Genomic DNA, 15,814 nt, shown 5'->3' with positions numbered 1-15,814 from the left:
AAGTGAGATCAGATCATGACCCATTCCTATTCCTATCTCAATGTGCCTCTCCACTTTCTTGCAGATGGAAGTCCTTACACCTGGTGGGTTGGCAAAGCCAATGAGAAGCACTACTACTGGGGAGGCTCTGGGCCTGGGATTCAGAAATGCGCCTGTGGCATCGAGCGCAACTGCACAGACCCCAAATACTACTGTAACTGCGACGCGGACTACAAGCAGTGGTGAGTGTGGGCGCGGCACGTGAGCTCACCCTGCCCTGTGCTTCTCAGTCACACTAATTAGAGAGAAAGAAAGTTTGAAAGGTGCTGGAATAATAAGGTAATAGGTTAAGAAAGTTTGGAACTCACCCAGTTGACAGATGTCAAGAGCGTTTTGAAAAACATAAAAGCAGAGAGATGTCAGTGCTACAAGGGTGTGCATTTAGAAATAGACGTTCACATAACTGAAGTGGCCATACATTATCCAGAGAGGAAAATAATGAGCTGTGTAGCGGGCGGTGAACGTTACACAAGGTGCTTTGGAACAATGAAGCCCACATGCAGCAGGTGAGAGCATCCGCTGTAGATGGTCGCCCATGGTGAGTGCGTCCACCTCCCGCAATGTTTGCTTTCAGTAACTGGACAAGAAAAAAAAGAGGGGGTGTGGGAGGGAAGGGGAAATTGTTCTTTGCTCTTGTCTTCAGCAGTAGTGCTGGCTGCTCTACTTTTCTTTCATGCCTTGAACTGTGTGTAACTCTAATAGAAATCAGTTTGAGAAAGATCTAGTTTGGGTCTCTTTCATCCCTCTGTTGGCTTTTGTCCTGCTTCACAGTGAATGGCGAGGTTTGTGTCAGTTTTAAAGATAAAATAAGCTGCCATTCCGTGTGAAAAAGGCCGTGCAAGCTCAGGTGGAAGAACACAAACCTAAGCAAGGTTCCTCCCAGAGGCATACAGGCAGCAGGCACCTGCTTCTCACAGCTTCAGAGACAGGGAGAGGCCCTCTCTGTCCCCTTCCTGCCTCTGGTGGGCAGCACCGAGCACAGCCTTGCATTTTTTCACGTGACAGAATGCCCTCACCTCTGTTTTACACTATTTAGAAGGCAATTTACAAGTTTATTCAAACAGTTAACTGAAAACTAATTCTGATTATGAAGTTAATAGATTGTTTGGTAGGATGTCAACCTATCTTTCAAAAGCGACTTTTTTTTATTTTTTAGTAAATGAATTACTGAGGCTATATATTGCAGTGGCTTAGAATTTCTGTGTATGTATTTAAATAGCTGTCACTATTCTTTAATTGTGGTGCATTGTAAAGAGAAAATCATGATATTCAATTTGTAATTGTGCTTAAAAGATGTATGTGCACATACGTATCTATACAAAGACTAGAAGTCGGGAAAGTGGAATCAGAAGGACAGTTGAATGAAGTTAACTTTTTCATTCGTATTGTCAGTCAATCATTCATTCTGTCAATCATTAACTCAACAAATATTGATTGATATCTTCTGTGCTAGGGATTCATCTAGGGATGAGATAAAATCGTGAATGACAATAACGAGAACTGCTCTGGCTTATGGTATATTGACACTTTTATAGTTGTGTGTTCTTAAGCAAGTTCCAAGACCCTTATTTGTCTTTCAACATTGACTCACAGCCCTGTTGGGAAGCTGACATTGGGTCCAGCCTTCCTGACTACAAGTGTGAGCTCTGTCCCAGATGGTTCACAGTCCTGGGCCCCCACGTTCAATTCTTTGTCCTACCACAAAGGAAAGTTGAGATATTAATGAAAAGGGAAATACATACATTCAGGTGAAGTTCATTTTGGCCATACATCATGCTAAGTGCTAAGGATTCCATGACAAATAGAGCATGCTCTTTGTCCTCAACTTGCTCAAAAACTAGTGGGTTGAAACCCACAGACAACGTAGTACAATCAGTGCTCTGACGAAGACATTGCAGGATAACAACAAAGCCAGTGGAAGAGATTTCAAGCCTAATGGGAGGGAGTGGAGGGATGAGGTAGGAAAGCCCTGACAGAGAGTGATGCTTGGTAATGAAGAGTTTTCCAGCCACACTCTTCCTCGAAAGGTGGTCTTGGAGTAGAGGCATGAATATGCATGATCACTTTGGGGAACTGTCTGTACAGTAGCTCTGGAATGTGATGTGGAGAAGAAAGGAGAACCACAGTAGGGCTAAGCATGTAGGAGGTATACCATTAGAGCTTCGATTCTTCTTAAGGTGATAAGAGTTTGTATTTATCTTCAGTGAGTCCTATGGAGGAGGCTTGATGGGAGAGACAGGAGGGGAGAAGGAGGGTGTCGTGATAGCCCTTGAAAGGCATCAGAGGCAAGACCATGGAGAAGAAGAAATATATGTGAGATATTTTGGAAATAGTATCTGCAGGACTTGATAGTTATGATGATTCAAGAAGAGAGAGAGGAGACTGGATAGGCTCCCCATCAGGCACCTAGGAATGGAGTGGAAGCAAGGTCACATATCAGACCAAGGAACAAAGCTTGGAGGAGGTAGATGATGAGAGCAGCTTTGAAAATATTAAATTGGAGGCACCAGTATCACGTCATGTCTAAACTCACAGGGATACAATTAGTGGGATTACCGATAAGAAGTGTAGATTTTAGAGAAATGTATTTGCATCTGAAAACATTTTCAAGAACACACCTGAATTGAGATCACAGGTGAGAAGCAGCCTCATGCACACACATACCCCTCCAGCAGGATCTGATTGGATCATAACTTTTCAGTTCCTCAGGGACTTGGACACTGCCAATGTCTTGTTTCCTTCTGGCTGAGTCACAGCTAACACATCCCCACCCCTTTGCTTTTATAAAATGTGTCTAATCTTACCAAATAATAGACAAACATGGTAATTGACCCTACCTTCTCTATGCCTTCCATTGGCTAATCAGCACGATATGCAAATTAACCACCAACAAAGAGGGTGGTTAATTTGCATACTAGGTTCCAAGCGGTGGAGTGAAGTCTGATGGCCCCGGGCCGGAGCAGCGAGGCCCCAGGGTGTGAGGCCTTGCTGCTCCAGCCCAGGGCCGTCAGACTTCACTCCACCGCTTGGAACCTAGTAGGCAAATTAACCACCCTCTTTGTTGGTGGTTAATTTGCATATCATGCTGATTAGCCAGTGGAAGGCATAGAGAAGGTAGGGTCAATTACCATGTTTGTCTATTATTTGGTAAGATTAGACACATTTTATAAAAGCAAAGGGGTGGGGATGTGTTAGCTGTGGCCTAACTGTTAGCAGTGAGGCACCATGCGGAGCAGCGAGGCCTCACGGCCCCGGGGCCTACCGATCAGTGAAGCCTGATGGCTCTGGGGTGGCTCCGACCGGACCCAGCTAGAGCGAAGGCCTGGGTCCCCGGTGCAGGAGGAAAACCGGTGCCAGCAGCCAAGGGAAGGGAAGGACTATTGCACGAATCTCTTCGTGCAACAGGCCTCTAGGGTTTCATAATATAGGTATTCTATTGTGAGCTAACTAAAAATGTAATGAATATGTTTCTAATAAATAGGTAATAAAATGATCTTCCCTGTCTGGCACAAGAAAGAAAGCTTCCAAAGACTTATCAGTCTTTGAATTCACCAGCACCTGGCAAAGGGTCCACTCTGTGGATGCTTTCATTATGTTGCAATGAATAGTTGGTTCTAGAGGTGTGTTCCAACACTGTCAGGAGCGGTGGAGAAAGAGCAAGACTTGGAGCTTAAAGACTTGATATCCACACCAGATTTTTTTATTATGGGGGGGGGGGGGGAGGAGGCTTTTAACCATTCTGAAACTAAGATTTGTTGTCTGTGTAATAAAAATAAATCTTGGTTTGTCAGATTTTTGTGAGAATTACATAGAATTTAGAATATGAAAACATTCTGTAAATTGTGCAGTATGAGATGCATAGCTGTTTGCAATTCTAATTATGTAATTCTCATTGTGATTCTTAATGATTCCAAATTAATCTTAAGGAATGAAAACAGACTGTGAAAAGTAGGTCTCTTCCTGTTCTCCACCTGCTATGCAGCAGGTCTCGGGTCAAATTATGCTGTGGTAGCATTGGAGAATAGGCTTTATTGGAGAACCTTACAAATCAGGGATCATCAAGGGAAGAGAAAGAACAGGACCCCAGTGCCATCAACCCTCAGAGGGAGATGCTGGTGCCAGGCTATTATGCTGAATACATCAAGGATGTATGTTCCAAGGAACCCTTTGCTTCTCCCACTTCCCATAGTTCTAGAGTAGCTTTGTCAGTGGGGGAAATCTCTCATAGGGCACCAGGCAGCTGGCATAGGGGTCGGCTATCTCCAGCATTGTCTGGGAATCCTGGAACAGGGAGGGAGCTAGGCCTCTTTAGAAAGTCAACTTTAGCTGCAACCTCCTAGACTAGAAGTGGAGAGCACTTCCCAGTTGGTCCATTGTCCAGGAACCCAGAGTGTGTGCCCCCATAATCACCACTATTCAAGTCTTTTTGTCCTACCACTGAGAAGGAAAGGAAAATCTAGTACAGAAATCCAGGGGAAATCCACATATGTGAAACCATATTTGTTGTTTTCTATATATATAAAAGCCTAAGCGACTGAACAACCGAATGACTGAACAACCGGTCTCTATGACGCGCACTGACCACCAGGGGGCAGACGCCCAGTGAAGGAGCTGCCCCTTGGTGGTCAGTGCGCTACCACAGCCAACCCCCTGCAGCCCCTCCCCCTGCCAGCCAACCTCCCTCGGCCCCGAAAGGCCCTGATCAATCGCCGGTGAGGCCAAGGGACCCCACCATGCACAAATTCATGCACCGGGCCTCTAGTGTAAACATAAAAATAAAGGTTCTCTGGAATCTCATGCTTTTAGACTCTGCATCAGCTGAGAAAGTTACCTCTTCCAATAATCTTACCTTAATCACACTGAATCATGTGATTCAAATGGACTGAGACCAAAATGGCTACAAACTCCTCCCATGTCATTTCCCATGTATGTGGCCTAAGGAAGGTCATTGAACTTCTCTAAGTTTTCATATCAACAAAATACAGACAGATAGTACTTCGCAATTCATGTAAAGATTTGGAAAAAATGCTGTCATAAATGAATGTTTAAAATTACAGTAAGGTATCTATAATAATAAAAGCATAATATGCTAATTAGACTGGAAGTCCTTCTGGACCTCCCTTCAGATGACCTTCTGGATGAAGCCGGGGCTGTGAGGGAAGCCCAGGTCCTGAGTGCCTGCTGGCAGCCAGAGGGAAGCCTGGGTCCCGGGTGCTGGTGACCAGGGGGAAAGAAGGCCTACTCTTGCATGAATTTCGTGCATCGGGCCTCTAGTATTATTTTTATTATTTAATGTTGATTGGAACTCTAGCTAAAATCATTGAAATTTTCTTAAATTAAAGATGCATAAATTGGGCCCCAGGAAAATTGAAATTACTTTCCAAAAATTATTTTATTTATTTATTTATTTATTTATTTTTATTAAGGTATTACATATGTGTCTTTTTTAAAAAATTAAATTTTTATTGTTCAGATTATTACATTTGTTCCTCTTTTTTCCCCCCATAACTCCCCTCCACCCAGTTCCCACCCCACCCTCTTCCCTCACTCCCCACCACCTGTCCTCATCCATAGGTGCACTATTTTTGTCCAGACTCTTCCCGCATCCCCCACACCCCTTTCCCCCCCAAGAATAGTCAGTCCACTCCCTTTCTATGTCCCTGATTCTATTATAATCACCAGTTCATTCTGTTCATCAGATTATATATTCCCTTGATTTTTAGATTCACTTGTTAATAGATGTGTATTTGTTGTTCATAAATTATATCTTTACCTTTTTCTTCTTCTTCCTCTTCTTAAAGGATACCTTTCAACATTTCATATAATACTGGTATAATACTACTTCAGCTTTTTCTTATCTGTGAAGCTCTTTATCTGACGTTTAATTCTGAATGATAGCTTTGCTGGATAAAGTAATCTTGGGTGTAGGTTCTTGGCATTCATCACTTTGAATATTTCTTGACACTCCCTTCTGGCCTGCAAAGTTTCTGTTGAGAAATCAGCTGACAGTCGTATGGGTACTCCCTTGTAGGTAACTGCCTTTCTTTTCTTGCTGCTTTTAAGATTCTCTCTTTGTCTTTTGCTCTTGGCATTTTAATTGTGATGTGTCTTGGTGTGGTCCTCTTTGGATTCCTTTAGTTTGGGGTTCTCTGCGCTTCCTGGACTTGTAAGTCTATTTCTTTCACCAGGTAGGGGAAGTTTTCTGTCATTATTTCTTCAAATAGGTTTTCAATATCTTGCTCTCTCTCTTCTTCTGGCACCCCTATAATTCGGATGTTGGTACATGTGAAGCTGTCCCAGAGGCTCCTTACACTATCTTTGTATTTTTGGATTCTTTTTTCATTTTGCTTTTCTGGTTGGGTGTTTTTTGCTTCTTTGTATTTCAAATCTTTGACTTGATTCTTGTGCTCCTCTAGTCTGCTGTTGGGAGTCTGTATAATATCCTCTATTTCAGACAGTGTATGCTTAATTTCCACTTGGTTCTTTATCATAACCTCGAGGGTCTGACTAGATTTCTTGAGGATCTCACTACATTTATCGGCGGTCTCACCAGTCTTTTCGAGGGTCTTACTAAATTTATCGGCGGTTCTAGACAGTTCTTTAAAGACCTTAATAGTGTGGTTTTGAACTCTATATCCAGTAGTTTGCTTTCCTCCATTTCTGTCATTTGTGTCCTGTTTCTTTGTCTCCGCATTTTTTTTATGCTTCCCTGTGTTGATGAAGTGGTTTTCTGTGCGAAGTGTCCTCTAGGGCCCAGTGGTTCAGCCTCCCCAATTACCTGAAGAGGACACTCTTGGTGCACCCCCTAGTGGTCTTTGTGCACAGTCATGTTGTAGTTAAGCCTTGATTGTTGCTATCACTGGGAGGAATTGACCTCCAGGCCAATTGGCTGTGAGAATCAGCTGTGTCTGCAGTGGGAGAACTTCTGTGCTGGAGACACCCCTCTGCGGCTAGACTTGCTTTCGATGGGGCTTTGGTGCTCACTGAGTCTGCCCCCTGAGTGTGTCCTTTAAGGGTCTGAGGAGGTGCAAACTGGATGGTCCCACTCTGACCACTGGGCACACTTGCTCCTGGTTCTCTAGGGAGGTGCTAATCTAGCCTTTGCCTGAGGCTACCCAGAAAAAGCCTCCCTGCAGGGCTTGGGCATGGCGGGTCTCACAGGATCAACAGGGCAGGGCTAGGAGTTATGGCTGCTCTCAGTCCTGCCCTCAGAGGCTCCGCTTCTCAATGTCCCGGTAATCGCTGCAAGCACCTCCAAGAGAAAGCTGCCCTCGAGTTCCGACGGGTGCCAGACAGTCCCGCTTCTCCCGTATGAGTCTGGGTCCCCAAAGACTCCCCCAGAACTGGAGCTCAGAGCCTGAGACTCCCTCCCAATTGAAAACGACAACCGCGCCCTCAGCCGCCAGCCCGCTCCGCATGCACCTCCACACCTTAGTATTTTACTTCCGCACAGCTCCTCCTCTGAGTCTCGGTATGCTTTCCTCTTTCCTTCTAGTTGTAGAATTTCCACTCAGCCAGCCTTCCTGTGGTTCTGGATGATGTCTGTTCCGTCTTTTAGTTGTATTTTTGAAGTTCTTTTGCAAGGCAGCAAACTCTGGTGTTTACCTATGCCGCCATCGTGGTTTCTCCAAAAATTACGTTACTTTCTAAAAAATGAGAAGCAAACAGAAGACTAAGACCCAGGTTTTCAAACTTCTAGTCTAGTGGTTTTTTATAATATCATGATCATAGAAGACTATTCATGTTGGTTTTGTTTTTGTTTTTAATGACTTATGAATTTAATATTTTAACTAAATATAAGTTTTAAATATAAAGCTTAATCAATAGACTACATGTTATATGCTCTTTTCTAAAGAACTCTAAAACTTAGATTATGCATCTATTATTCTTTTCTGGAGTTAAATACACAGAAATGGGATCAGATAAATGAGGTTGTAGCTCAGAGTGTGACTGGGTCTCACAGCAAAGTGGCAATGGCCAGTTAGAACGAGAAGTATTTCAAGAATTGCCTAATTATCTATGCTGTGAGAAGTTTTGCACAGTTACTTCTGAGATTGAATGTGATTTAACATTTATACTTTACTATTCATAGGTATAGTAAATATTCCCACCTACAGTGCCTGAATGCTAATTAAGTGAGGCTCAGTCTCAGCTAAGTGCCCACCACTATTCCTGGTCTCTTGTCGCCTAACTCAATGAGCTATATCATCGCATCTGAAATTAGCAATACCAAAATGGAATTACCAGTGAAAGCATCCACTCATAGCTGTAGTGCCCTTCTCTCCTTGTAGAATTTCTGGATGGTTGTGTCCTGGCCAAGATGAGCACATTCATAGGGGGAAATTAGTGAGGTGAAAACCCATTAGCACAGTGTCCCCATTAGTAAGCAGTTCCCAACCCAATATTAAAAAGGCTAAACGCTTCCCCTGTGTGCCCTATTTCATTGACCCCGAATGGGATTGGCTTGTCTATAGGGCTTTTTTCCCAGGGCCAAAAACCATCCATGACCAAGGTTTGCAGGCAGTTGAACCTCTGTAGTATATCCAACCAGAAACTTTCATTTGATTGGGCCAGCCTACTCTCTAACAACTAGCTCCTAAATATTTTCAATATTTTGAAAAATAATCATTTTCATTGTTTTTAAACAATTTCATCTAATCTTCTTAATAACATTTTTCCATGAAACATGTTGACTTTTACTCAAAGTGAAATATTTATATGAGTATTCTCATTTATCATGTTGTTCAAATAATAATAGTGAACACTTACTGCATGTTAAATTACATGCCAGACACTAATCTAAGTGCTTAAATGTATTGTGTCATTTTAAACACATTGACCTTCAATGAAGATATTGTTTTGTCCTCATTTTACACATGAGAACATTAAGCCCCAGAGAGATTAAGTTACTGGTAGTTCCCTCAGATCACACAACTAGCATGTGGTAGAGCCAAGATTCAAATCTGGGGCAGGCAGACTCCATACTCATGTTTGGATATTACATAGAAAACATAAACTCTGCAAAAATTTTTAACATATGCACTACATACAGTACAATTTTTCTAATTTTTATAACAAAAAATTTACTATCTTAACATTTTTAAGTGTATATTTCAATGTTATTAAGTACATTCATTTTATTGTGCAACCATCACTACCCTCCATCTCCAGCACTCTTTTCCTCTTGCAAAACTGAAATTTTGTCCCTATTAATCAATAACTTCCCACTGCTCCCTCCTCCAGCCCCTGACACCCACCATTCTTCTTTCTTCTCTGAATTTGACTGCTTAGTACCTTATAAAATGGAATCAAACAGTATCTTTTGTGTGTATGTGTGACTGGATCATTTCACTTAGCACAAAACCCTCCAAGTTCTTCTATGCTGTAGCCTGTGTCAGAATCTCCTTCGTTTTTAAGACTGAATAATATTCCATTTATATGTATACCACATTTTGTTAATTTGTTCATCCATCGATAGACACTTGGGTGGCTTCCACGTTTAGTCATTGTGAATAATGCTGCTGTGAACATGAGTATACCATTTTATTTTTAATATCTACCTTACTCTTTGGTATTCCTGATTTCTTTAAATCTCTTGTTTTGATTTTATATTAAAAGTAACCTTCTTGTAAAAAGATTAAAATTTCAAATTATTTTCTAAATGTAACCTGGTTTGTAATCCTAACTCTGTTGCTTTCCAGCTCAATGACCTTGAACACGTTGTAAAAGCTCTCTGACTATTGCCTCAACATGAAATTGAAATAGTAATAACACCTACATTATGTGGTAGATCAGTGGTTTAAATGAGAGGATACTCACAAGCGGAAACACACATCTATCTTCCACTTATAACATCTATTTTAATTGTTGTCATGTGTCCAGTAAGCCCACTTCACACTACACACACCCATGCACACCACGAGTTATCTCGTGGTTTCCTGGGTGCAACTTCAGAGGTGTTCATAACAACTTCTCAATCCTTTCACACTGACCTTCTTGCCCGGGTGCCCTGTTGTCACCCCTGCTGCTGAGGCTGTTTCCTGTGAGATCCTTGTTCTGTTGGCTGTGGCTGCTGTCTCAGTCTGTGACCATTACTGATGCTGCTGTGGAGGGGAGAGGGCTCCCCAGTCATGCCTAGCACAGTGGAAACCCCATCGTGTCTTTAACCAAGACTCCACTGAAGGCTTGAGGCTTACAGAAATATGCCACTGAGAGCAACGTACCTCTGCTATCTAAATAGCCACTTTTAGAGACCACAAGCAGGACTCTGATCCTTGAGTCCCTGCCTAGCTCTCAGCAATCCTTGCCCCAGACATCAGAGCTACTCTCACTAAGGATGTTCCTCAGGCACCCCTTAGAACATTTGGATCTAAGCTGGGACCTCCCCCACAGCCCAGAGGAAGAGCAAGCCCTTCCACCCCGTCCCAAGTCCTACCTCAGTTCCCAGAGGAGGGATATTTGTTTTTCAAGCTGATTCAGAGATTAAATATTGATTTCTTTTTAAAAGAAAATGCTCAGCTTAAGACAGAAAGAGCTGTGTCAATCACCATGGCCTGGAAACAGGCCATCCTAGTAGCCCAACCTGGCTATTTGGGTTTGTTGGGTATGTTTTTCCAAGTCGGGGTTTAGGCTGAGGTGACACCTACTATGTGACAGCAGTATGACCCAAAGTGTGCAGTGACATCAGTCCAATTTTATTTCATAGTCTTTCCTCATTAGGGGAGAAGTCACGGAAGCCACCTTTTTAAGGGCAACTTGGAAATTGCTATCCAAACTTTAACTCATACAGTCTTTGACTGAACCCTTTGCTATATGGCAATTACTCTCTTAAGTGAATACAAACAAATATAAATACTAAGACTTCATTTTCCATATTTCGTAGCAGTCAAAACTAAACCAACCCAAGTAGAAATGTCTATTAATAGAGGATGAGATAATTTTACTGTAATTTGGTGGTGAAAGGAAGGAGACATATACACAAATGCTTGCATGGATGGATGGCAAGGCGAAAGGCACAAGGCAAATTGAAGGAAAGTATTCTGATACAGGTCTGTTTTTGTTTTTTAAATGCCTATAGATGCATAGCCCTTATACATGGGTAGATAATGTTTGGAAAATGCACAAAATAAATGACTAATACCAGTTAGAACAGTGGACTAAGAATGAGGGGTCTTATGGGAAACTGTCTTTATCTCATCATACCTCTTATTTATCCTTTCAGTTTTCTGCCATGATTACATATAACCTGTTCAATTTTTAAAAATTTAAAATACATTAGAAAACTAAAATAAAAGAGCAAGGGCTCCCATAGGCATCCTGTCACCTAACACAACCACATTAAGCTGTTAAGAAAAAGCAGATAGAAGAATTATTTTCAGCAACCATAAAAAGGTGTCTGCATTCTTGATTCTGTTCGCCCCAATACTGACATGAGTTTCTAGGAAGCCTGTTTCACAGTGAAACTGAAAACATCATTGCATTGGCCAAATAGCCGCGTGCAAATAATGTGTGTGTTTTATTCTCATTGATCTAAATACTGTGAAAGTCATGTTTGTGCTCTTAATGCTTCAGGGATTCTTTACCTCCCAACATAATTCAGGGTGAATAATTCAGTGGTCTTGTTCATCATGCCTGTTATAGACATGTGAGATTATGAGGTGTACTGACATCAGTTAGGAGGCATACTCTTCTGGGTGCTAAACTGACCAAAACAATAGTTGATACTCAAATAAAGGTGTGTATGCATGTGTGAAATAAAATATTAAAATGAGTAGCTAGTGATACATTTCCTTTTTAGATGCTCTTTTGATCTAATGGAGGCTTATCTTCATTAAGTTAAACTTTGTTTTTAAAAAAAGAGCTCTGGTCAGTGTGGTTCACTGGTTAAAGTGTTAGCCCACACACCAAAGGGTCACAGGTTCGATCCCTGGTCAAGGGCATGTGCCTGGGTTGCAGGTTCAATCCCCAGCCTCATGCGGGAAGCAACCCATGAATGAGTCTCTCTCACATCAATGTTTTTCTCTCTCTTTTTCTATCTCCTCCTCTCTCCCCCCTTCCACTCTCTATAAAAATAAATGGCAAAAATATCCTCAGGTGGTGAAGATTAACAAAAAAAAAAAAAGAATTTTTATTTTTATTTTAATTCTATTTAGCCCCAATGCATATGTTTCAGTCTCAGAGCCATGCCAGAGCAGATTTAAGGAAGGTTCCAAGGCCTCATGTACTTTACATCTTACATTTACTCTACCAACGTTTACCCAGCCAGACTTTCTCTACTGTAAAGTTGTGTCTAAATAGGCTATTTCTCGAAAGTCTAGCAGCTAAGCTCATTTAGAAGGGCAACTACTTTTCAATATGTGGGTCAGGGCTTAGAGCCGAAGGCAAGGCTCTGCTCTGTCATTAGGAATCGGTACATGAAACACGAAACACCAGCAAGACTGACCTAGGCAGGTGCTAGATAGATAGCTTAAGATACAAAGCAGCTCGGTGAGTTAAAAGACCCATTGGCAATGGGGGTAGGAAAATGTCTTTTCTAGTTTCAGAAGAAGCATAAAAATGATACATTATGATCTGTCTCAGGGATATTTTGGTGCCAACTTATTTGGCACAGCTTAGAATCCTCCTGTCACCTCATAGACTGTATCATGACAGAAAGGTAATTGGGCACCGGAGAAGATGTCAGCGAAGTGTCAATATGGTTTGACCGCTGCCCCTAAATAATATTGATGACAGGAAAGAGAGAGGGATTAATCAGGTGTGAGGCTGCCAAATGTTCAGCGCATGCTGCGGGTTCCCAAAATAGATACAACCTACCAGCAGAATGCTAAATGGACTTGAACAGAATAGATTAGTTAGTGATGTTGAGAAAAACAGAACAAAGATCCAAGAGAGCTTTATGAGAAAGCACACTTCATTTCCCATCAGCATTCCTCTCCCCCACATGCTATGAAAAGAGGGAGGTCTATTATGTTTTCTGGGGGTGGGAGGTGGGGATTGCATTCTCCCTAAAAATCAATCATGGGAATAAAGGATCAAATTAAAAAGCAAAGTGCCGAGGAAGCAGTATTGAAGCACTTTATAATTATGTGTCACGGGGATACCACACATGAGGCAATCTATTTGTTTATCTTGTGCCCCACTGAAAGATTAAATCAACACACCTGAAACTCATCATCACACTCCGTACCACACCAGCCACCTCTCCTTTCTCAGACCCCTGGCCCTCTGTCATCTGGCTTTTCTCTTTGTTCTAAATCTAAGTTTCAGGCAGTATTGCAACAGCTTTCCACAATAACTTCCAAACTCCAAGCTCTCCCTCCTTCCCCATCCTACAGCTTTATAATTGTGATTAGCACTGTCTGGCTTCCTATAAATTAGAATCATTTAGGAAGTGTTAAAAATGACTGATATCAGACCCTGCTTCAGAGTAATGAAATCAAAATCTCGGAATCACGTCTGGCCACCCTGGATTTTGCTAACGCTCAAGATTTCAAGTATGTAGCCGAGGTTGAAAATCACTGATTTCATGTTAGGTTGAATTGCACATAATTAAAAAATAAATAAGAGTGGTTTAGAGAAAAGGAAAGTTTAGTTCCCTTTTTGTAAAAGGGTCCCATACTCTTGCTAGCAAAATGCTCTGGCATTCTTAGGGTTTCACCACATCCTCAGTATCCAATAAGGCTTCTAGAGCTCCAGCCATCACATTCACATTCCAGGTGAAAGAGAAGGGGGAGAAAAAAGCATGACTTCTCTGAAAATGACTTTATTTACTACTTTCATGTACGTATATTAGCTGAACTTCGTTGCATGACCACATTTACCTGCAAAGATGGCTGTATTCTGTAGCCTTTAACTGGGCATAACTGTGCCTCACTAAAAATGAGGGTTCTGTTACCAAAGAAGGAGGAGGAAATGAGCATTAGGAGGCAACTAACAGTGCCTGTTCCCACTGTAAATTCTTTAAAATAGAATTTTGAGTATCCGGCTCACACCCCTTCAAGAGCTTCCTATTTCCTTTGTGATTCAATTGAAACTTATACATTTGCACATATACACATACATATTAAATATATATTTATACTGCATACTACATATGATGTATAATAATTTTATTAATTTTTGGAAGCGTGCTAATTGTATTAGGCTAATTTACTACCTGATATCGTGAAATAAGTTACTCTTTATGCAGGAAGATGAATGATTGAGATGGAAATACAGGATGTTTAGAAAATTCAAAGAGATAAACATGGATAATAATACTTTCCCACATATCTTTGTCAGCACTGGTAGGCAGGAAGTGGTGCCCACAGAATTGACATCTTAACAGCCTGAACCTGTGAATATGTTACCTTCCATGGCAGAAGGGACTTTGCAGATGTGATTAAGGGTAAAACCTTTAATACAGAAGATTATTGAAATGGAGAACCTTTCCCAAAAGGTCAGAAAGAAATCTGAAGAAGGAAGAAGGATCAGAGAGCTGCTGCCTTTGAAGATGAGGGAGTGGGTTTGAGACCCAAGAATTGTAGACATCCTGTAAATACTGGAAAAGGCAAGGAATGGTTTCTCCCACAGAAGCTCCAGAAAGAAATTCACCATGACAAAACCTCGATCTTAGTCCAGAAGACCCACATTGCAGTTGTAATCTGTAGAACTGGAAGGTAATAACTGTGTTGTTTTAAACCATTTGGTTTGTGGTAATTTACTATGACAGCAATAGGAAATTAGCAGCTCTACTTTCTATTATGGAAAAGACTCCACAAAACGTTTTTTTTCTGTCTCATATTGGTATAGAGTAAAAGTTGACATAAAATAGCCTTTCAGATAATGTAAAAAGGATGTTCATAAAAATAATCTTGTAGCCAACACCATCATTCCCCTGACCCTCCATCACTTGTTGGTAGCTTCAAGCCTGTGCAGGGCCTACCTTTGACTTATGGTGCTCTTGACCAGTGAAAATTGGTTGCCTGTTCTTACTTGTGATTGGCTCTCCTTCAAGTGGATGAATATATTGACAATGATAGGAATTTTAGAAACTCAGAAACATTCATCTACATGTCCAATCATTCAGCCCATGTTTGAGTCCCTGCCAGGCTTTGGGGCTGCGCCAGACCTTTCTCAGGGGTCCTCAGAAACACAGGGTGGGTGGGTAGCTTTAATGCTAACACCTCGTGCTGAAAGTTAGATTTAAAAAAGACATCTTGATTCCCTCAACATTACTATTGGACATACCTGTTCTCACTCCTATCTTTTCTATTTTAATTGATAGGCAGAGAAATGACTAGAAAATGAGGACTTTATCCATTGTCTTATTTTCACAAAAACTAAGGAACAAAAGAGGGATATTATGGGCATTATGGGATTTGCAATTGTAATAACCTCATTTTTATGACAGAAACCATTAGCCTGCCTTCAGGACATTCTTAATCTGGCCTCAATCTGCTCTTTGCAGCCTGTTAAACTGCTCAAGATTCAGACAGCCTCAAATCCATTAGCAGTGAAGTTTCCTAGCAAGGACAATGCCTGGGAAATAATGAGCAAGTTCTTATTTCTATTATTATTTGGGAGATTATTTTGGTCAGCTTACTGTGTTGCATGAAAACTACCCTATTTCTAACGGGCTTTGATGCAAGAGTCAATTATACAATAGTTATTTCCAGTCATTTATTTCATACATTCATTCATTTAACTAATTATTGACTTAGTTTCCATTATGCACTCTGCTGGTAACCATGACAATAAAAAAAAAATTATGCCACCTCTTCTGTTTATTAACTGT

The 15,814-nt window shown here is 41.3% G+C and overlaps 1 protein-coding gene across 1 annotated transcript in view; it reads left to right on the top strand.

Annotated features, from left to right (window-relative positions):
• The window catches only part of CNTNAP2 (contactin associated protein 2), a 1,817,652-nt gene that overhangs the window by 1,449,277 nt on the left and 352,561 nt on the right, over positions 1-15,814 (top strand). The window contains exon 14 of the mRNA XM_036328432.1: positions 65-221. Coding sequence (XP_036184325.1) covers positions 65-221 — 157 coding nt within the window. The remainder of the gene's footprint in view (positions 1-64; positions 222-15,814) is intronic.

The sequence above is a fragment of the Myotis myotis genome, unplaced genomic scaffold, assembly GCF_014108235.1.
Source record: "Myotis myotis isolate mMyoMyo1 unplaced genomic scaffold, mMyoMyo1.p scaffold_m19_p_11, whole genome shotgun sequence".
Taxonomy (NCBI): domain Eukaryota; kingdom Metazoa; phylum Chordata; class Mammalia; order Chiroptera; family Vespertilionidae; genus Myotis; species Myotis myotis.
The sequence above is the reverse complement of the archived record's forward strand: the minus strand, read 5'-3'. Positions and strand labels throughout refer to the sequence as shown.